We start from the raw sequence: 24,225 nt of genomic DNA, 5'->3' as shown, positions 1-24,225 counted from the left end.
ACTTCCTCCATGTGATCCTCAGAGGTGTTGAAGCTGAATCCGGCCTCTGTACCCTGACATGGAATTAAATCTCAGAGACAGAGTTTTGGGTGAAGTAGAAAAGAATAACTTTATTGCTTTGCCAGGCAAAGGGGGCCACAGCGGGCTAATGCCCTCAAAACTGTGTGTCCCGACCTGGGGGCAGGGGTAGTGAGAAGTTTTATAGTAATAGTTCAAAGAGGGTGTGATCAGCTCATGGACAAGCTTCTGACTGGTTGGTGGTGAGGTAAGTGTGGGTCAGCATCATCAACCTTCTTGTTCCAACCGGTCTGGGGTCGACATGCTTGTGGGCAGCATACTATCCTTTACTGTTATTTTCTCCCCCTGGTGGTGGTTTCAGTATCTACAAGACAGCTCAAAGATATTGTGATGCATATCCCTTGATGGTGCACCAGGACCCTGCCCCAAGGCTGCACTACTGTTTCTTTTGACTGCCCGTCCCTTGTCTCCACATCCCTTCCCTTCCCTAATTAGCAACACTTTGAATCTGCTGGTTGGAACTCAGGGAAGGTCATGGAGGCTGAATAAAGCCTATTTCCTGTAATCAAGAAATGGGGTACAGAAAGGTTTTTGTGCCCAGGAACCTCACAGGGCCCTGCTCTGTATCAGTGTCCTCTGCTTAGCAAGTGGCAGTCATGGCAGAACCCAGCTCTTGAAGGACTGCCAAGAAACTGGAAGGGATCTACTTACTGCCAGCCAGCATGCCTGCACACAGCTCCTGTGAAACCACGTCCTACACCTTTCTGCTGATGGTATGTTCAGAGCCTGCCATACAATCATTACCTGCTTTTATCTTCTGAGGTCTTTAGTCCCTACTATCCAGCAACCTGCACTCAAAACGTTGGGCTACATGGACAGTACAAGGCTACATACAAGGTCTCGTGGCTATTCATCCCTGGGCTGTTACTTATGGCTCATCCATGACTGAGGTTCAGCAGTGCTGACCCCTAGTGCAGTGCTTTTGCTTGTTAACAAATGAGCTACCTTATTCAACAACTTTTGCCCCTGAATTCCATATCTTACACTTGGAGGTGTTTTGAGTAATCCCTCATAGTTGTCAATTCCTAAATAAAGCACCTAAACTGTACTACTTAGCCTGGTTGAGAGAGGTGGGCTCTCTTTTAAAAGACATGTTATATGGCTAGATGGTTCTAAAGAAAAATTTGCTATACCCAACTATTGTTTCACTATTGACTGTTTATTAACTAAACCATGATTTACCATTCCTTTACAAATTCCTTTAATTTGTCAGTTGTTGTTTTTTTTTTTTTTTTTTTTTTTTTGTGGTACGCGGCGGGCCTCTCACTGCTGTGGCCTCTCCTGTTGCAGATGGGAGGCGCCAGACGCGCAGGCCCAGTGGCCATGGCTCATGGGCCCAGCCGCTCCACTGCATGTGAGATCCTCCTGGATCTGGGCACGAACCCGCATCCCCTGCATCAGCAGGCGGACTCTCAACCACTGTGCCACCAGGGAAGCCCAATTTGTCAGTTTTTCTAATGCCCTTTAAGTTTTTAAGATATGTTTTCAATATGGCATCAAGCTGCTTACTTCATCTTCTGATAACTTTGATTGATTTCCACTAGTTACTGCTGCATAAATTTGTCATCATTTCCATATTATTATGATTATTGTATTTCTATTAAAAATTTGTCTTAATAAATGATTGCTAAATAAGAGTTAGTTAGGACATTGCAGTGCCACAGTTTCAGCTAGAAAGGAGAAACTGGTCAGAAAGGGCAATAAGAACCATAAAATGTCCAAGATTTTACCCTATTTGCAAGCTAACAAGATAGCCTGTCACAGCTTCATGGATGCTGGCAGAAGACATGCAACACCTGGATCAGAAAAAAAGAATTTATTATTCATGGCAATAGTAGAGCCAGAGTGATAGCCTTTGCAGCAATTTCCTGAGCCTCAATTCACAAAGGCCAGTAGTAAGACGGCCAGATGATATCTGTATACGTAGTGAGTTGTTTTATAGGAGAGGAATCTTGAGCTCAGGAAGCCTGAATCATGGACATGAGAATGGACAATAAGCATGCCTGTCACTTGCCCCAGAGAGAAATACTACATCTATTTTCCAAGGCTGTTTACAAATGTTCTTGCAAAGATAATTCAGAACAGAGGGAACCAGTGACAGTTCTAAAGACAGGCAGAAATGCAAGAGACCTATGGGGACTTTTTCCCCCCAAAATCCAACACGTCTCTACACTGCACTGCTTCTGTTGCTGAAATATTAGCTTCCCTGTGCACTGAGGCCAAACAGAAATACGGAGACAGGGATTTTAGAGGAAGAGAGAGATGGCTTCATTTTTTCTGCCAGGCAGAAGGGAAGACACAGCAGGCTAACGCCACAAGAGCTGTGTCTCCCCCTCCTTGGGAATCAGGGAAGATTTTATAATGTGGGGCTCGCTGTCTGGGATATATGATAAGGATCAAAGTAGTGAAGGTCTTGCATTCTTCCTTTCCTTTGCATTATTTCAAAACAGCCATAGCTAGCATCAGGGGGCCAGGAAATTGGTGTCTGGCAGTCTGGTAATTGCGTCTGTTTGCCTCTGGTTTATCGGCCGGTGAGCTTGTTTCTGAAATGCAAAAACTATAAGGGGTGATTTGTTATGAGGGACATATAGAATGTAAGTGTCGGGATATAATAATGTTAGGGAGTGAGAGGCACAGGATGTAAGTCACACAGAGTTAGGGGTGATAGGTGTCAAATGTAAATTACATAGTGTCAGGGAGTGAGGTTAGCTTTGTAAGTACAAACCTAGTTACTACAAATTAGTGACAGTTAAAGTAAAACAAGGAGTAATTAACACTTTCAGGCCAGATTATGTTTCTTCTCTAGCCTGTTCACTCTTCCCTTTATTTCCCTTGTTCTCAGGGAAGGGAAAACTTCAGTTCTACTTTTGCTGCAACACTTCTCATGAATTTTCCTGTGAGTCTGTCATTCCATTGGCTACTGTGATTAACCTGACCAACAGAGTCCACAAGCAAATCTATTCAATATGTCTTCCTCTGTATTTCAGTGAAGTTACTATTAATAGGTCCCCAAGCAGCATTAAATGGGTAGAGACTCCCCTTCACAAAGATTCCAATTAGCATAATCATCAGTCACGGGATCTTGTAGCTGAAAGGGGTCCCAAACCTACTAGCACTTCCATACATACAGTTCTTCACAGTCAAGGGGAATCTCCTTTGGAATTGACAGAATGGGGAAGTATAGGCCTATAACACTTGAAACAACAAAAGTACATTGAACGGACCCAAAAGGCCCCACCTACAAGATCACATTATCTTCACTTTCTTTCAATTTCTTCATTCTTTAATTTTTTGCATGAAGATTAAAACCTTAAGTCAGTTCATTCATGCCCAAGTCTAATGTTGAAATGCTAGGTATTGGATGATTATTATGAAAGGTACTGTTTTATTTATCATAAAATTAGGTCTTCCATAGTCTTAGTGATGTTTCATATCATTATCAAGGAACTTACTGATTTAGGACTTTTTTTAAGGTAAAGGACCATTTGCTACATAATCCAATCCACAAGTATTTTAGATAGGAAAGAGTCCTCCAGTATTTTTTTTTTTTTCCCCAGAATAGACCTGAATTTCTCTGGAGAAGAACTCCTGGTGATATAAGGTAGATGAGAATGGAACATATCTCCTTTTCCTACTTCCAACATGAAAAAAAAAGAAAATATGGGCTTCCCTGGTGGCGCAGTGGTTGAGAGTCCGCCTGCCGATGCAGAGGACATGGGTTCGTGCCACGGTCCGGGAGGATCCCACATGCCGTGGAGCGGCTGGGCCCATGAGCCATGGCCGCTGAGCCTGCGCGTCCGTAGCCTGTGCTCCGCAACGGGAGAGGCCACAAGAGTGAGAGGCCCGCGTACCGCAAAAAAAAAAAAAAAAAGAAAATATGGTTACTATTTATGGTAACCAATTCTCAGGTTTTCAGAGTATTTCATCACAGATTAACTTACCTGAATATAAAATAAGACCAGCTCTAGAGGTATTAGTCAAGGAAAGAGATGAGAGGTTTTCAAATATTATGAGAAAACTTCTAGAAAAATAAAAAACCTCTTCAGCTTGGGGAAAAAGAAAGCAAGAAACTATTCTATCAGAACTGGGGAATAGACTGTTATAAAGACCAGGATAAAGACCTGAATCAATTAAATGTCAGTCTTTTAATTGAAGAAGAGTGATTCTCTATATTTTATGAAGCATTATAAAATAATGCTTCAGAGGAAAAAAATGGTTTTAGGGAACTCAGAGTCTTCATTTGTCCCTGCTGTTCTCTCTGGCAGGATAAAGGTTTGCTAGAGCCAAACTCCCAGAAAGCGGCTATTGATTTTAGTGGGACTGCTGAGCTGCTGACAAGTCATAGCATTGCTATTTTGATCTCATGTTCTATTAAAAACAAACAAACAAAAAACAACTAGAAAACCTTTATACTCTAAAATGATAATTTTTTCTTATAAAATCTTTTTCTGGAGTTCCTATGTGCCTAGAGAGTCTGGGGTAAAAAGTAGCCAGGAAAGGTGCTTATGCTATGAAAGGAAATAACTGAACAAGGGTCTTCTGTGACCAGGAGGTGAACTGAATACCCCTGGCTGTAAAGTGCCTTATATGGGAAAAATCCAAGACAAGCACTATAAGAGACCTATGCCTCTTTCTTTCTAGGAGGTTTAGAGTAAATCTTTTCTTTTACTGTGAAAAGCTCTCAAAGAACCAAAAACAACGATTAGCTCTAATTTATAAAACTAATGGCCAAAAGGTCGAAGATATACATCAACATCCAATGAACAGATTAGGAAACATCGGAAAGTACGACTTAAGACAGACTCTTTTCATTCATTTCTAAAATAAATGTTTACAAAAAACAGTGAGCATGTTGGGCATTTTTAGCAATACAAACATAAATAAGGCTATAATGTCTTTAATATAATTATTACTGAGAAGCAAAAATAAGACATATACTGAATAAAATATAAGGTACAAAATGATTAGTATAATAGGAGATGGGTAATGTAGAAATAAGTTCAAAGGGAAAAGAAATTACTTCTGCTTGGGCAGAAGTGAAGGTGTCTTAGTAGTTGTTATGTTTGACTTGAACTGTAAAGAATAAGTAAGATATGGGTAAGGAGAGACAGGATAGAAAAGCATCTAAGGAGCAAAGAGGAAACCAGCAATGTTAGTGAGTCATTCATTTTCAGTAAATACTGAGAATGGCAAATAGGGTCATCCAAAAAAAAAAAAAAAAAACCTGAAGGACTTATGATTAACAATGTATGTTTTTTGGACCCATATTATGAATAGCTTTGAATGATAATTTAGGGATCTTTGATTTCTTTCTTTCTTTTTTTTTTTTGTGGGCAATAGAGAAGTGTTCAAGATAAGTGCAACCAAGTAAGAGACATTACCTGAGCTAAATTTCACTATTAATCTCATCTTTGGGAATATGATAGAGATAGAAGTATTAATGAGGATAGTTTTATAAGTTTAAGCCCATGTGACTAAGAGAATATGGTACCATAAGCAGATATAAAGTTCATGGGAGGAGGAATCAACTTGGGAGAAAGCCCTATGTACATTGTGTACATATAAATATTTAATTTGAAGTATAAGGTGCCCCAGTGGAATGTCTAGAAGACAATTGCAAATGCAGGTACAGATATCGGGAAAGAGAGCAAGCCTATAATTATTAATTCAGAGGAATTCATGTAGAGCTATTAATCGTATGCTTAACATTAATGAATGCAGATTGATAAGAATGCAGAAAAAGAAGAGGCTTAAGAAGGATCATATTCTGGGGAATAGAAGGAGAAAAGGGAAGTAGATAAAGACAAAACAGGTATTCCATGGAACAGAAATAGAACCTTGAGATTAAAGCATTGCTGAAATAGAAGGAGAACAATGTTTCAAAGCAGAAAGTATGGACAGCAATGTCAAATGTGCCATGGAGTTCAGAACGAGGGCCAAGATAGCTATTGGGTAGGGAATTAATCATTGGTGATCTTTAAGATAACAGCTTGAAATGTTGGTGAGGATAGAAATTAGATTTCAAAAAAAGAAAATGAGTGGAGAAACATAGGCAAAAGACACAAGGTTGTATTTCTTAAATACAACATCAAAAACAATTTATAAATTAAAAATTAATAAATTGAACTTCATCAAAATTAAAAATATCTGCTCTTCAAAAAGTCACTATTACAGGAATAAAAAGACAAGCCACAGACTGTTAGGGAATATTTTTAAATCATATATCTAATAAAGGAGTTGTATTTAAAATATTTAAAGAACACTCCAAACTCAACAATAAGAAAGCAAACAACCCAATAGAAAAATGTACAAAACATAGAGCAGTTTCTTTATTAAAGAACATATAAAAGAAGCAATGATGGAAAATGGAAAATAAGCAATACCTATGCTCAGAATCATCAGTCACCAGCAATTTAAAACCACAATGAAATACTACTATATACAGTTAATAGAATGACTAAAATTTTTAAAACTGTAACTATACCAAATGTTGGAAGAAAACCTGAAACAACTTGAACTCTTATACACTGCTGGTGAGAATATAAAATGATGTGGCCATTTTGGAAAGCAGTCTGTTCCTTAAAAGTTAAACATTGACATATCATATGATCACATCATTCCACTCAAAGTGTCTGCCTAAGAGAATTGAATGCATGTGTCCATTCAAAGACTTGTACACAAATGTTCATAGCATATTTGTGTTTGTAGTTTCCAAAAACTGCACACAACCCAATTGTCCATCAACTTACGAGTAGATAAACATATTATATTATATCCACATCATGGAACACTGAACAGCAATTCAAGGAACAACTATACCAAGGATGAATCTCAAAATAAGTATTCTTAGTGAAAGAAAGAAAAAAAGAATATATGTTCTACAATTTCATTTCATTTCATGAAATGTTAGAAAATAGAAACTAACACAAAGTGGCAGAAGGAAGATTAATGGTTGCCTGGGGATGGGGTAGGGGTGGAGTGAGGTGGAGAAAGCTGGAGGGGAAGGACTACATGGGGCATAAGGAGATTTTGGGGGAGTGATAAATATGATTATTATCTTGATTTGGGTTTAAACAAATGTGAAAACTTATCAAACTATACTCTTTAAATATGCTCAGCTTATTGTACGTCAATCATACCTCAATAAAGCTGATAAAACATATTGGCACAGAGAGGAATTCAAAACATTTGAATAGGGATGCTGTGAGGATTAAATCAGTTAATACATGTAAAACATGTAAAACCATGTCTGGTATGTAATAAGGACTCAGTAAATAGTAACTAATAATGTGAAAGGGACACAATTCAAGGATTAAATATAAATTGTGGAAGGGGTACCTCCACCTACACTGTCTTTAATACAGGAATGAAAGGATTCAAATGATTTTCTAACATCATGGAGGGAAAGTTCTTGTGTAAGAATAAAGTAGGAATGAGTGTAGAAAATTTTGTTGAAATCATGCATAAGCAATAGTTTCCATACTCAAGAATATTATAGTAAAAATTCAATTGAAAGTAGATTCCAGCCTGACAACTTTATCAGTTACCGCAAACTCTACATTACTTAATTCTTTCAATTGATTATAATTTCATGATTTTACACATGGCATCCAACAGGGGGTGCTAAAATTAGAACGCTTCATTATGTTGCAGATTGCAATGTACTGACTTCAGATAATTAACTGGGTGTCTTCTCTGAGCCAAGCTAAGATGAATACTAATCAGAATATTAGGATGGGCAGGAGAAAAAAAAGCTTGACAGAAGGGTGTTCAGTCCACCTGAATCTCTTTCTGTCTTCGTGTTCTTTTATATTCCTTGAAAGTTGACTTTCCCTGGTGAAAATGGATAGATGGTGATAAAAGTATGTAAAAGAGATTCTTGACTAAGTAATGGTCAATTTTTATTTGATAAAGAAAATCTAAGTTATATTTTGTGAATGTTATATTTATTAAGGATCAACTAAGTCTCTCTACATGCATTGAGAATAATGATCACGCCTGCTTGAACGGGATGTACTGAGGATTAAATCAGTTAATACATGTAAAGCACTTAGAACAATGCCTGGTGTATAATAAGCACTCAGTAAATAATAGCTAATAAGTGTTCTGTAATATATTCAGAAACTAAGTCATGTAAAAAGAATGTTTTTCTTGCAATGCAAAGAAAGGAGTGTGTGTGTGTGTATGTGTGTGTGTGTGTTTTCACACATACACACACACTTCTTTCTTTGCATTGCAAGAAACAGTGGGTTTTCCCTCTTTCCAATCTGTGCTGTAGTTTAATCATAGCTCTCTCTTCTTGAAATCAGCTACTGGATCACTGTGCCTGTAGGACAAAATCTTAACTACTTCCTTGATGATTGAATTAGATTTAGCATGTGAATCTAAGTTTACTTACTACAGCTTGCCTGTAAGAACCCTCCACTGAAAACATGGTCAACATTTTTTTCCTGTCTTTATACCTTTTGCCACAGCGTGAATCGTCTTCATATTCTCCTAAACACCTGCCATTCCCTCCCATCCCTCAAAATTAATATCAAAAGCCAAATTTAGGTAAAGCCCATGAACAACGTTTGCCTTTCTCCGTATACAATTTATAGAACTTATTAAACAGTGACTTGGATTGTGTATCCATCTTATCACATCTACAAGATTGGATGTGTCTGGAAGCAGAAATCAATAGGATCTTTGTATCATTGTCAACGTCTATCATGTTTTGCACATACAAAATGTTCAATAAATATTTGTTGAATGAATGAGTGAATACAAGGGAGTCATTTATTGGCATAAGTTTATTGTTGCAATGCTCTGAGGATTCTTTGTGTCCAAGAAAAAGGGAAAATCGGGGTTGTTTTTTCTAGAGCAGGAGAGGTAAGGACCCCTAGTTCATTGAAGAAAAAGCAACAAAGTGGGTAAATCTGGAGGAACACACAGGATACCCAGTTCCTCAGTCCCTTCCTGGGCTCTTGCATCAGAAGAAGAGCCTGAAACATGTAGTTTATAAAACCGTACTAATGAGGTACCTGCTGTTATGTCTGCATGAGCTCTACTTGTATACTGAGAGAGTCATTATCAAAAAACATCAGTTCAACATTTGTTATATTAGGGGACAACCTACATTCAAGGCACTTCTAATTTTTGAAATCCATGAATATTTTTGCAGTGTTATCTACTCACAACAGAAAAATGAGTCTTGTGGAGGTGCTCTAAAGGCATTGAACCCAAGGTGGTACTCTTTGGAATGGGTTAAGAATTCCAAAGCAAGAAAATTAATTATTCTGCTATAGTGTTTTGCAGTTTACACTTACTTTTTCTTACATCTCAACATATCCTAAAATGACACTGAAAATATAAATATTTCTGTTGTTTCATGAAAGGATACTGATAGTGACTGGGGATCAGAGTGATTATGCAAATTTCCCAGGGTCACCCAGTTAGTAAATGATGGTATCAATGTATCTCTATATACTGTCATATTGGATAATGGGAAACAAAACATTTTAGGGGTCAAGGACAAACAAACAAATGTTTGAACTCCCTTTGTTTAAATGTTTCTCTTCATATCAAAACTTTCCATATCTCAATTTTTCTCATATGAATACTTGAAATTTTAAAATTTACTGTAAAGAATTATGAGGATAAATTGACATTAACATGTGGGTATGCACATTGCAAGGTGTTGCCCAGAATAGACACTAATACATATATATACATACACACAAATATATTGATGTACTTATGATGCAGATGTCAGACTCTTGCTTATAAATGAGAAGAGCAGGCATAAAGAGCATTGACCTATAAAACTGATAAGCATTCAATTAAATATGGCTATACTCATTACTAATGCCATTCAGCTGAAGCATCCAGGATTTCACAACAGGACTCTTACAATGTGTACAAACAGTATCACGTGATGAAAGCTGGCAGGATGGGGAGAGGAGTGAGGGGGGGACTCCTCAAACACATCAGGTACATATCGTCAAAGGGTAATGTTCTCTGACCTAAAATACTGAGATAATTTCAACATGTTAGCACAGAACCTCAGAGGCTAAATCATTTTCTTTTCCTATTTCTCTCCCTGGTAGTAAAATAGTCCTGTATTGGCTCGCAGAGAAATCAATCTATTTCACAGATTCTACTCCAGGACAGAGGGAGAATTAATAAGCATATCCACTGAACATAAAAATAAAAGAAAGTGCTGTGATTTACACTGAATTTTTAGCTAAGGGGAATTGGAACTTAGATCCAGTAGATAAATTTTTTTTTAAATAGCCCTTGAAGCCACTAGATATGTTGGTATATGAAAAATACAGTGGGATGGTTGAGGCTAAACACAATCATGCATCGTTTAAACAAAGTTTTACCAGAAAACATATCCCCAAATAACCTTCAAATTATTCATACTTAGGAAAACTCTACATTTATTTTGATGCTATTGCCCATGTACAGCAGTTTAAATGTTCCTCTTTGGAAACTGCCATCAGAATCAATGTAAAAAGCAAAACCAAATCCATTTCTATGTCTTAATCATTGTTCTAATTTTTTTTTTAACCAAGAACATTAGTTTTCAGTTGGAACATGAGTAACCATGAAATGATAAGCCTATAATAACTATGAAAAACGTCATGTTGTATCTTTTTTTTAAAGGGGTTTTACTTATTTGCTTCTGTTTGCAGTAAGGTCCATAATTTAAAATGAGCCCAATTTATTTATTTGTATTAAGAATACACATAAATTGAGCTTTCAACTTGACTTAATTTATTTATTGAAATGAATAAAATGAGCAGGACTTTTCTAAAAAAGATATTTCACTGGGGAGTCACTTTCCACCAGGATTCTAAAATAGAGCAAAGCACAAATTTCGGCACATTGAAATTTTCTATAGTATACTATTTTTATTTATTTTTTATTTATTTATTTTTTGCGGTACGCTGGCCTCTCACTGCTGTGGCCTCTCCCGTTGCGGAGCACAGGCTCCAGACGCGCAGGCTCAGCGGCCATGGCTCACGGGCCCAGCCGCTCTGCGGCATGTGGAATCTTCCCGGACCGGGGCACGAACCCATGTCCCCTACATCGGCAGGCGGACTCTCAACCACTGCGCCACCAGGGAAGACCAATATAGTATACTATTTTTAGACTCTCTCTGCCCCAAATCGTATAGGTTATAGGATTTTTCATTCTTTTACGACATAATTGCTTTCATGTTTTTTACCTTTGGCAATTTCCAAAAAGCATAGAATTCCCCCTCAAAGAGAGATAATTTGCCATTGTTTTAAAGAAGTTCGTTACCACTATTCAAGTCAATTTCAAGAGACGAATTCTAAGAATGTTTATGTAGTGGCGGTTATAGTTAGAATAAGTAAATGACCTTTAAAATACCTGTTTAGGTTGGATAATTTAAGAAGCAGACGTACTATTAAAATTCCGTCACACTGCTTTATAGATATACTTAATCAATGGAAGGCATTGCAAGGAGCACCCAGTGTTATGGGTGGCACCACTTCTTGGGCTATAATAGAGTTCTGATGCCATCTCAGGCAACGAGGAGGAAGAGAGTCTGTACAGAATCACCACTTTCTGCGGGTATTTCAGGGAGCAAGCCGAATAAGAAACTTGAAACCTCACTTCTTTCAAATCAACCACTGCCTGCTCTTGAAATCTCACTGTGCCTGGGCACAACGACTGCTCTGGAAACTACAGCTTGGGATCCCTCAGAAATGCCTGTCATGTTCCTCCTCCCTCCTCCATTGCCCTCTGCTCTATGAATGTGAGCGGTGGGGATGTTCTCTGCTTGCCCAGCAGCTGTCAAGACCATACCTGGCTCCTGAACAATGGCCAAGAGACCTGCAGTGAACCTACCAGCTGCCAGCCGGCCAGCTGTGATCCCAGCAACTGTGAAATTTCCAGCTGCCCTTCCTCTGGTTGCTATGTGCCCAGACCCTGCCAAGGCACCAGTTTTCTTCCTGCTTCTTCTTGCGTCTCTGGATCCTGCTTCCCAGTATGTTATAGACCTCTGAGCTATGTGTCTAGCAGCTGCCAACCCCTGAGACGCCTCACTTATGGATGCCTCCCCTTGGGTTATTTGCCTGGTGGTCCTCATACCCACAGCATTACCGACTGTAATGCTTTTCTCCCTTGATCCACTGAAATTGTCTTTTCATACATTTACTCTTTCTATTATCGCCGTCATCACTCAAGTTGGGTTGTGTTCCCCTTTGGTGAATACATACATTTCTTACTGCCATCTTGACTCTTATCTCTAGTGTCTTCTCTTTAGCTTGAATACTGTGTTTAGAGTTAATACTCCTAAAATTAATTTCATCATATGACTCTTACTCAAAAATGTCAATAACTCTCTTTTGCCCACAGAGAATTATCCAAACACATGATTTTCCCTCCTCTACTTCCCAAAAGAGACTCTCTATATTTGCTTCATGTCTCCAATTACTCCACATCTGCCCTCATTTCATATCATCTTCTTGTTCACCCTACCCTTTCTCTCCTTTGGGATAACTCTTTTGGCATTGTGTCCAACAGCCTCAGACCCCTGCATCCTCTCTTCATTGGATGCCAGCCCCTGACACATGTGTTTAGTACTTGCCATCCATCTTGCTCTGCCTGGGGAGGCCTGTAACTTCCTTATTCCAGCTAATAATCACACTGAAGATCCAAGACAAAAATTTAAACTCCATGGACTTTTGCTTCTTCTTTCCTAGTATGTAGTGACTGCTTTTTCTTGATTTTCCTGTGCCTGATCTAATGAAAGCTGTTCCTTTCACATTTTTATCTTTTTTTCATCTCTCCTTGCCCTAAAATTATTTGGTTTAGAATGCTATTCAATGTCGCTTAGGTGTGGGAAGAATTTATTTGGTTTGGGTTGTAATAAATGAGTTTAAGTCAGAACTAAGAATCTGGTTCTTCAGTTTGTCTTTCATTATTTTATTTTAACACACACATGGCCAACCTCAACTCCCTGCAGAAGTAACTAGGACATGGTACACTCAACCATATGTTTTTATCTCACAGTAGGGGAATAGCTTGATGGTTTATTCCTCAAGCTGATTTATAGATCTCTGATATCTCTGATCCTACATACTTAAGAGACCCAAAAAGCCCTTGGTGGAAGTTATATTGAAAAGGTAAGATTAGGAATGATTTCCTTATCTTTCTCTTCCAGTGAACATACTTTGACCAGAATGTCCTTTCTGATTGCAAACTGAATCATATTTCACTCTTGCTTAAGTCTTTGATGGCTTCTTATGATCTATTCCTATAAAATGAAAATACAGACCCCTTATCATGACATCTGGTTTTTTTTTTCTTCATCGTCTTTCTCCCTCCCACTTCTTTGGCTTCATCTTCTCAGTATTGCAAATTCTAAGCTCCTATGATTCTACTTACACGTAGTTCCCCAAACATGCTGCTTCTTATAAGCATCCACACTTTTGCATGTCATCATCAAGACCAGGATGAACTTCTGATCTATCTACCCTGAAGACTCATTGTCACTTTTAAAAACACAGCCCAACTTTATTAAACTGTTAGTTTATTCAGTAAAAGTTTTATTACTTACTTACTACATACCAAGCCATCCTGTGCCAGGCACAAGAGATACACAGGTGCATAAGACAAACTTGAACTCTCTCAGTATTTACCAGAAGTCACATACTATGGGAGATATCTGTATTAAAGGTACAATTTTTTTCCTCATTCAACATAAAATGTGTAGGGGTATGTACTTCAAAAAATAAAGTAAGGGACTTCCCTTGTGGTCCAGTGGTTAAGACTCCGTGCTTCCAATGCAGGGGGTGTAGGTTCAATCCCTGGTCAGCGAACTAAGATCCTGCATGCCGTGGGGCATAGCCAAAAATAAATAAATAAGCAAACAAAACCAAAAAAAGTGCTGCTTTATCATCAAACAGAATTTTAATAAATAAAATAAAACTAAATTGTAAAGGCATGAATGTTCACCTTTTTGAGGAGCTGTAATATTTAGAAACTTTGTCAGTGTGCAAGAAAGACAATGTTCTCTAGATGTTAACTAGTGGTTGTTCCCTTTAGAGAAGGCATGTACCTCTGGTTCTCAGAACCCATCTCTCCTTATGGATCTTCTGACATGGAAGCTAAATGTTGGTTTCTCTTATCACTATGTTCATGCTACTGTTTCAAAACCCATTTTAGTTCATTATTTTGCCTTATTTGCCTGGCTCGCCTAGATATTTTGAGTTTGTGACATCTGTACCCTTTATTTTTCGAAGCTTTTCCCAGGCCCTCTCCTTGCCCCTTACGCTAATGAGTAAATCACACCTTGACTTAGCTTTCCTTTTATCTCAGACATATTTCTATTGCTGATTTTGTTGGACTGATTATTTTTTAAAATAATTTTAAATGAGATTTTAGTTGAAATGTGATATACATATGAATTTGTACACAAATCGTTACTTCACAGATGTAGCCTTTATTCTGACCTCTAACCCATATATTAGTTTTGCCTGTTTTTGAACTTTAAAATGAAATTATATAGTATCTACCAATTTGTTTTGGGATTCTTTATTAAATATTGTGTTTGTGTGATTCTTGCACGCTATTAAAAATACCAGTAGTCTGTTTATTTTCCTTTATGTATAATATTAAAGGTACCAAAACACCAAAAGGTATTTATTCATTCTGCCGTTGCTGGTCAGAAGGGCTGTTTCAAGATTGGATCTGTTAGAAATAATGTATAAAATACTCTTTTATTCTTGTACATATCTTTTGATATACAATTGGAGATATTTCTATTGGGTAATATATTTAGGAGTAAAGTTGACAAATTGTATGAAACGTGCCTGCTCAGCTTTATTTTATACCATGACAAAGTTATGCCTTGTAGTTATACCAATATTGATTTCTACTCTCAAAAGCATAAGAATTCCAGTTGCTTTACATCCTCATCCATATTTATAATTATTAGTTCTTTTAAGTTTAGCTATTCTAGTGAGTATGTAGTTATAACAAATATTGGTTTTATTTTGAATTTCTCTGTTGATTCATCAGGTTGAGAACATTTTTAAAATGCGTCTGGCCATTTGAATATTATTTGTGTGTGTGTGTGTGTGTGTGTGTGTGTGTGTGCGTGTAGTAGATATTCAGGTCCTTAGCTCATGGTTTTAGTTGGTCGTCTGTTTTTAGGATGCTAAGAGTCTTTTATGTAGTCCATATATTAGGTCTTTGTTGGATATATATATATTTAATATCTTCTCCCATATCACTGCCTGCCTTTTCACTTAATCATGCCTTTAGACTGGTACAAGTTCCTTACTTTAAGTTAGTCCAATTTATCAATCTTTTATTTATGGTTAGTACTTTTTTGTCCTTATTAAGAAAATTAATGAAGATACTACATGATAACTTTAGAAAATGTTTTTTGTTTTCCTTTCAACATTTAAATATGCCATCAATGTGAAATTCATGTGTGTGTGTGTGTGTGTGTGTGTGTGTGTGTGTGTGTGTGTGTCCTAGGGGCCAAAATTGCAGTTGATCCAGCACCATCTCCTAAAACCGTGCTTCATTTTCTACTGCAATTCAATGCCCTTGGTACATAAATCAAGTATCTATATATGGGTGTGTCAATATCTAGACTCTTTATTCTGTTCTATTCACTATTTGTCTATTCTTAATTTTGTCATGCTTAATTTTTCATTTCATTTATATTTCTGAACTCTTCTCCAGAATTTGAGCTCTTTGAAGGTTCCTTTTGGTCAATATATGACTAGACACTCTGTAAAGGTTTGTGGATCTGAGTTTAAATAAATTATATTTTGGGTCAGATGGTAGTGAAATCTAGGGAAAGTGGTATTTAGATTTAGGATGGTACCAATGAGAAATTCTACATGTTGTATTTTTTTTTCCATTTGGAGTTTTATTCTGTGTGGGTGGAGACAAATATTCACTTCTTATCTCCCTATAGTTCAAAATTCTAAGAGCTGGATAATTAAGGGAAATTTTATATCCAATATTCCATGACTAGATAGGACTTGCTGATAGTTATACATTAGCCCACATGTGATAATTTTGTGTTGCCAGCTGTGGGTCATGTTTCTTATTTAATTAATTTAATATCTGGCAAGGTAGTGATAATTGTTCCTAATTTAGCCAAGATCATACAGATTGTAAATTACTGATCTGAGATTTATTTCCAAGTTTTCTTAAAGCGTATGTTTCTCTAATAAACTACATTGTGATTACAGAACAAAATTTTGTTTACTTTAGCCAACTAATTCCAGATCAATATATTGATATTAGCTGATACTTATTGACTTATAGCTTCATAGATATATTTCCTCTGGCCAAAATAAGTGGAGGATAGGTATTTAAGCTCTTTTTTCCTCAAAAAATTAAAAATCCTTTATTAATATTTAAGCACCAATGTGTTGATTGTGATTAACCCTCTGGGTATATTGTCTTTAAACTGGATATCAGAGGACTGCCTTCCTTCTGTCAAACCATGAACTCAAATAATATATTGTCCTTCTTTAATGAACTCCAATCAAGAGAGCACTTTAGGGCTCCATCATAACCAATCATGAAGCATTGTCCCTGGAGTTCAAAATCAGACAGAATCATCTTTTCCTTATCTTGCCTAAGATAGACTGAAGAAAATTAAATATTTACACTTGAATGATAATTAGGTTAGGCTTTAAAGCAGCACACATAATGAAAAAAATGTAGGCTTAGTCTAGCAAATTGTTCAGATATTTTGAGCTGAGATTTTGGAATCTGAGTTTTTACTCAAAGCTTAATTCTGAATAATCACTTCTCAATATAGAGAGTAGTTTCTTTCTTCTCCACTGGAACATTTTCTAAAAATTAGAGAAGGTGAAGCCATTGAGGGTGACTCTTTTTTTATTTTACATCTTTATTGGAGTATAATTGCTTTACAATGGTGTGTTGGTTTCTGCTTTATAACAAAGTGACTCAGTTATACATATACATATGTTCCCATATCTCTTCCCTCTTGTGTCTCCCTCCCTGCCACCCTCCCTATCCCATCCCTCCAGGCGGTCACAAAGCACCTAGCTGATCTCCCTGTGCTATGCGGCTGCTTCCCACTATCTACCTTACGTTTGGTAGTGTATATATGTCCATGCTTCTCTCTTGCTTTGTTACAGCTTACCCTTCCCCCCCCCATATCCTCAAGTCCATTCTCTAGTAGGTCTGTGTCTTTATTCCTGTCTTATCCCAAGGTTCTTCATGATATTTTTTTTTCTTAAATTCCATATATACGTGTTAGCATATGGTATTTGTCTTTCTCTTTCTGACTTACTTCACTCTGTATGGCATTCTAGGTCTATCCACTTCATTACAAATAGCTCAATTTTGTTTCTTTTTATGGCTGAGTAATATTCCATTGTATATATGTGCCACATCTTCTTTATCCATTCATCCGGTGATGGACACTTAGGCTGCTTCCATCTCCTGGCTACTGTAAATAGAGCTGCAATGAGCATTTTTGTACATGACTCTTTTTGAATTATGGTTTTCTCAGGGTATATGTCCAGTAGTGGAATTGCTGGGTCATATGGTAGTTCTATTTGTAGTTTTTTAAGGAACCTCCATACTGTTCTCCATAGTGGCTGTACCAATTCACATTCTCACCAGCAGTGCAAGAGTGTTCCCTTTTCTCCACACCCTCTCCAGCATTTATTGTTTCTAGATTTTTTGATGATGACCATTCTGACTGGTGTGAGATGATATCTCATTGTAGTTTTGATTTGCATTTCTCTAATGATTAATGATATTGAGCATACTTTCATGTGTTTGTTGGCATTCTGTATATCTTCTTTGGAGAAATGTCTATTTAGGTCTTCTGCCCATTTTTGGATTGGGCTGTTTGTTTTTTTGTTATTGAACTGTATGGGGGTGACTCTTAAGGAATGTATGGATTTCCAGTTTCAGCTCCAACATGTAAAGAGCTTAGAAGTCATCACTTCTGTCTAAAACAAGAAAAAGTTGAACAACTGGAAAATCAGTGAGTTTTCCTGAAACCATCAGAGAGCTGAAGGAAATTGTATATGTCAGAAGCTCAGTTCCTCATAAAGAAAGGATGAACAGTGGAGAAATAATCTCTTTAATTTTCCTTATTCTTAATTGATCCAAAAGAAATGTACACAGTAGCATGACTACTTAATCATTGTTCCCTCCATCATTTAAATTATTAAACCAGTCTCTTGCTTTGTTTTTTAATATATAGTCCCTGAAATGATTGAAAGAAATCTATTTAAATAAAATAACTGTTTCAGATTTACAACTCAGTATTTCAATGTATCATTTTGATTAATAAATTTGCATCATTTGAAGTTATTTCAGTGTGCATAATCATTCAGTAAGTAATAAGGAATTTCTATTACATGCCAACTTCTGTAAAGGGTGATGGAGATGCAGTGATAAACAACAAGACAGATACTACCCCTTCCTTTATGGAGGTTACACATTATCTGGGGGACTAACAGAAAATAAGAGTAAACACTGATAAAGATATGATACTATTAGAGTGTATAAGGTAGGATAAAGGGAGTGAAATAGTATTATAAATGGGGGGGTCAGCTACTTTCAGCAAGGTCAGAGGCATTTTGTCTTGTAAAGAATGACACATGCATTGTAACTAGAAGGCTTAGGAGAGCATCCCATGATAAACTGAAGCAGGTGTGTTCTAGGCAGGGAGAACAAGATCAAAAGCACAAACTTGGAGAGTATTCAGAGCAGGAGGCTGGTGTGAATGGAGGGTAGTGGGTGATTTGAGAGTAGTACCAGAATTGACCAATATATCAATGTATTAGACACTTATGCCAACAACAGAGCCATCAAATCTCTCAGGTATGTTTAAAATGTATTTAACAAGCTTTTGTTGTTTTCCAAAAACAGAGTAAACACAGCCAGATGGGCATCCAATTAGAGATGAATATTTCATCCATACTTATCATGAATCATAGCATCTTGCTGAGACAGTAAGACTCAAAGTTCTTTATATTACATAAGAAAGATTGATTCTCTCACAAGACGATCTTTTTTTAAAATTAATTTTTATTGGAGTATAGTTGATTTACCATGTTGTGTTAGTTTCTGCTGTACAGCAAAGTGCATCAGTTATACAGGTACATATATCCTCTATTTTTAGATTATTTTCCCATACAGGTCATTACAGAGTACTGAGTAGAGTTCCCTGTGCTATATAGTAGGTCCTTATTAGTTATCTATTTTATATATAGTAGTGTGTATATGTCAATCCCAATCTCCCAGTTTATCCCTCCCCTTTTCCCCCTTGGTAACCATAAGTTTGCTTTCTACATCCGTGACTCTATTTCAGTTTTGTAAATAAGTTTATTTGTACCATTTTTTTAGATTCCACATATAAATAACCTATATTTGTCTTTCTCTGTCTGACTTATTTCACTCAGTATTACAGTCTCAAGGTCCATCCATGTTGCTGCAAATGACATTATTTCATTCTTTTTATGACTAAGTAATATTCCACTGTATATATGTACCACATCTTCTTTATCCATTCATCTCTCAATGGACATTTAGGTTGCTTCCATGTCCAGGAAGACAATCTTTAAAAATAATTTGCAACCATAAATATTAGTATTTGTTAATCAGTCATTAATCTAATGTTTCATTGGAGTAACTCTAGCTTTGACCTAAGATTTTGTAGGGTACACACCACTGAGGAGGAGAAGCAGGAAGTCCAGTAAGAATTTTTCTTTGTGAAATGTCAGGAGCCATGCAGGGATAAGCAACAGTATTGTCCTCTAGATGTTTCAACATCATCTATTACTTCTATTCATGCATTTGTTTCACCAGATGAATAAAAATAGAACAGCAGAGTTTGAACTTTCAGATAGCTCCTTTGTAGCTATTATGTGACAGAGAATATATAAGGTGTGTAACTCTCAAACCAATAGAAACAAGAAGCATAGCAAATTTGAGATTATAGTATAAGATATGGAAGTGCACTTCCTAGCCAAGTAAGGAAATGTAGTTATTTTTCCCTTGCAATGTCCAGTATCTTTCAAATTTAGCTATGGTGGTTATTTACCTTCCGTAGAAAGCTACTTAACCAATGTCTTAACAAACACCTTGCTCATCTTTTGAAGGTTGATGAATCACAAAAAGTATATACTGTGATGTGAAAGTAACCCTAATTGTAAGCTTCAAAACAAATATTTAAAAGAAAATATTCTTAATTCTGTAACTTTTCTGATGGCAATTAAATATTTGCTTGACATTTTTCAAGGTCTAAGGACTTTTCTTCTCTCAAATTATTTGGATATTTCTGCTCCTTTTTACTGTGTGCATTACTTTTTTGTATAGAAAATTGCTCAGCATATTTTAATGTACTCTTTTGTCATTTCTTATGTCATTATTGCTAATACGTTCACCATGATCATTTTTCTATTTTTGGGTGTGTATATAGATTGTCAAATTTTGGGTTGTACATTGAGAGGAAAGCAGGTTATTCTACCTCCTACTTATCTAGCTTGTGCTGGGAAATATCTAAAAATGAAAACTAAAGATCTACTTACAAAATACATGAGGTTATTTGTACTCTGAAGTATCTAGCAATGGCCTTTTAAAATAGGATTAATTAAGAAAAATCCTGTGGATGGTGAAAGCATCCATGCCCTATGCATACTCTAACATTTTCATATTGTGGAAAATAGTGACCTTTTCCAAGAGGGTGAGTGCCCTTTGTGTGACATCTGGGCCTCCAGGATGTCTTGAGAAGACAGTTTACTGCCCACAAGGAGCCTACATAATGTTTCACATGTAAAACATGCTGCTAGTGAGAGCTGTAGGATGAACTTACACAAAATCTTCCAAGTTCATATTCCAGCAAGGGTGGATGAAGAACAGCACTTCTGTATAGACAGCAGAGTGTCAAACATGTCACTTTGATAAAGGCCCCTCACTTGGCTCCAGAGAAGCAAAGCTGCAAATTGGACATTCGGTATATAGACCTGTCAATCAGATGCTAGAATTTTTCAATATTAGAAAAGTAATCCAAACAAACTGTATATAGTAATTTAAGCTAATCTTAGGATCATTAAACTCTGTGGTCCCTCAAAAAATTTAATCTTAACTCAAGAAAATTTCTTAATGTCCTATGTAAATTCATCTAAATGTGAATTTAATAATAAACACCATATCATTATTTAATGCCTTATTGCAGGACATACGATAGCACCAAGCATTTAAAAATTTACCTGGGAACGAATGCAATATTGAACATATGATGTTTTTCTTTCTTAATTACAGCCATGCTGACCAGTTCTATCACAATGTGTATGTCAAATTACTTAGCAAAAAGTAACATATTTTTTGAACAGAAACTGTTATATTCAAGTGATCCTATGAAATAGGCCCACATGAAAATTTAGAGTAATAGAAAATTAAATTATAGGAGCTCATACTTCCATATGTACACATTTCAGTTATCATTTTTGAAGCATTTTTTCAACTTTAATCAGGTCAGTTTTAGACATGAACCTATAAAGTTTCTTAACTCACAGTGAGTACTGGATCACAGGTGTCTTAGCTTTGTATTTCCTCTACAATTGTCTTATATTCTCATCTAAAATCCAGACACTTTACTATTCTCTGGGAAAAAAATCTCAAAATAATATATTTTATTCTTTGAATATTTGCATCTTTTGGCAATTATTCAGAAAGTAAAGGAAGGGTTATAAGGATTGCACTATAGGATATATTTAAGTGAGCAGAATCGACCATAGACTAGGTTTTCTTCTGAATTCAAACCAGAGCTTTATTGAAAACTGTTAAAATCCTTTTATTTCTATGACAAAGAAATTGAGTTTACTTAATAAGGCATCTTGCATTGAACCTTCAGAGAAACAATTTAGCTTTATCTAGGCACTTAAGGTCAATGGTTTCAGAGGCAAATTGACAGGACACAAAAAAATATTTTGCTGCTTCTCTACCTTTCTATTTTTTTTTAATTCTATATGTGAGTACAAACCACCTTTGTTTCCGAATATAAATAGACCATTGTCAGATCTAACTACACAGTAGAAAAGAAAGACTACACAAAGAAATATTATGTGGCTCACACATAACACATTGCCTGTTCCTGTTTGTGTTAACAGCAGTTGCATTGATGAGCCCTCATTCTCCATTAAAACAGAAGCGTACTTTCCATTTTCTTTATGGAATTCTTATTGGTTGATAAATATCTGGTATCGTCAAGTCAGCACGAGCTGCATCTTTGGAGGTGATGATGGCCTGCAAGATATATCTATAATACAAATTTATGAATTGATTACAGAACTTTCTCGATTGCAGGGTGAAAAGACTGCTATATTTTAAAGCATACTTGACGTCTTGTTTCTTGTAGAAAACCCTATTCTCTATTATTTTATTTATTATTAGGTTGAAGCAATGCAGTACACACAGCGCTTCTGTTTTCTTTCTAGTGATGTGGGGAGAGGGTGGAAAAGAAGAAAGACAAAGATAGGGAGGGCTTGAAAGGGAAAAAAAAAAGGTCGCCCAGGGATAGACTCTGAAACTATGTTGATTAAATGCAACTTCATATCTTTGCTTCAAATTGTATCTCCAAAAGCATTCATTCAACATCGTGTATTCAATAAATATCTTTGAGTAGTTATTATATGAAGGGCACTATTCTAGGTGCTGACCACAATTTATTTTCTTGGATGCCTTTATTACCGAATCTTCTCTGTCTAAACAGGAAGTTTAGTTACCATGTGAATGCTTTGGCATCTGAAAGCAAAACTGAAATAAAGCTTAAATCTGGTGTGTTACTCTGCAAACTATCCACCAAATGTCAAAGAAATTTGATATGCATTTGGTGTTGGGGAGTGTTTTCTGAAAAAGATAAAATTTGCAGAAAGTTGCATGAAAGCTTTCACTGGAAATGGACTCTTTAATGGAAAAGAGTATCTGTCTTAAGAACCTCTGGAATTCAATGAGATTGTTTTTATTTTATGTAAGCACAGCTAATCAGCGACTTTGAGAATTGGTGGATGCCTAGGGTATATTCTTGTCCAGTGGATCCATGACCAGGCTTTGTAGAGACATCTGCAAGGTAAATCAGGTTCTTGGGTCCAATTACAACTCTCTGAATATAAGCCTCTAACTGATAAGTCCAAGAATCTGCTTTATTTTTTTCCCTAAAAACTCACCATATTTTCAAAGCAAAGTTTTGTTTGGCAATAAATAATCTGAACTATCCTTTCTAGATGCTTATTTTTTTCTGGGTTCTTAGAATAAGATCTCATGTTATGAAATATGCTTAACAAATGATAGTAAAATTAACAATCAAGATCGAAAAACCAGGAAGGTGAACAAATAATTAAATATACAAAAATAGGAAATCTCACCAGTCATCTAAAAATGCATCTTAGATTAATAACAAAATGTTATTTTCCATATCAAATTGGCAAAAATAATGATAGCAAATCCAATGGTACTGAGGTTTTGGTGAATCAGGTATTCATTGTATTAGAAGTGTGAATTTGGAAACATGTATCAAAAGCCTTCAAAAGATAGTGTGGGGACTTCCCTGGTGGTGCAGCGGTTAAGAATCCGCCTGCCAATGCAGGGGACACAGGTTCAAGCCCTGTCCGGGAAGATCCCACATACCGCAGAGCAACGAAGGCCCGTGCACCAAAACTACTGAACCTGCTCTCTAGAGCCTGCGAGCCACAACTACTGAGCCCGCGCAGGAGTAAAGCAGAAAGATGAGCAGCCTCCAGACAAATCTTTGTGAATTTACCAGTTGTCATGGAGATCTACGAAAATATTTGCAAAATCGTTCAGGTTTTTGGAAAAATCTTTACCTCAGGCAGTGAGTATTCCAATTAATTTGAATTTTACATGTCAGGATTTTTTAAATGGGGGGATTTACATGTGGATATAATCTGGACATAATTTTAGAATAAGGGCAACAGTTTATTTTAGAGAGTTTAATTTACAAAATTCCATCACATTGTGTATATTTTTCTCATTTTGCTGACAACCAGAATTGTGAAAACTTCAAGGATGAGAAGTCATTCTTGCTTTGGGAGACACTAGCTTATTCTTTGTTGTTTGTACCCACAGTTTATGGATAAGAACACTTACTAT

The 24,225-nt window shown here is 36.4% G+C and overlaps 1 protein-coding gene across 1 annotated transcript; it reads left to right on the top strand.

Moving 5' to 3' along the window:
* Nucleotides 1-11,743: 11,743 nt before the first annotated feature.
* LOC116752705 (keratin-associated protein 26-1-like) lies at nt 11,744-12,715 on the top strand (the record flags this gene model as incomplete). The annotated part of the gene is made up of 2 exons (XM_032629444.1): nt 11,744-12,200; nt 12,498-12,715. Coding segments are annotated over 2 exons (675 nt in total), but the record flags the coding sequence as incomplete, so codon positions are not given.
* Nucleotides 12,716-24,225: the final 11,510 nt, after the last annotated feature.

This window comes from Phocoena sinus, chromosome 4, assembly GCF_008692025.1.
Source record: "Phocoena sinus isolate mPhoSin1 chromosome 4, mPhoSin1.pri, whole genome shotgun sequence".
NCBI classification, from domain to species: domain Eukaryota; kingdom Metazoa; phylum Chordata; class Mammalia; order Artiodactyla; family Phocoenidae; genus Phocoena; species Phocoena sinus.
This window is presented reverse-complemented; position numbering and strand designations above follow the sequence as displayed.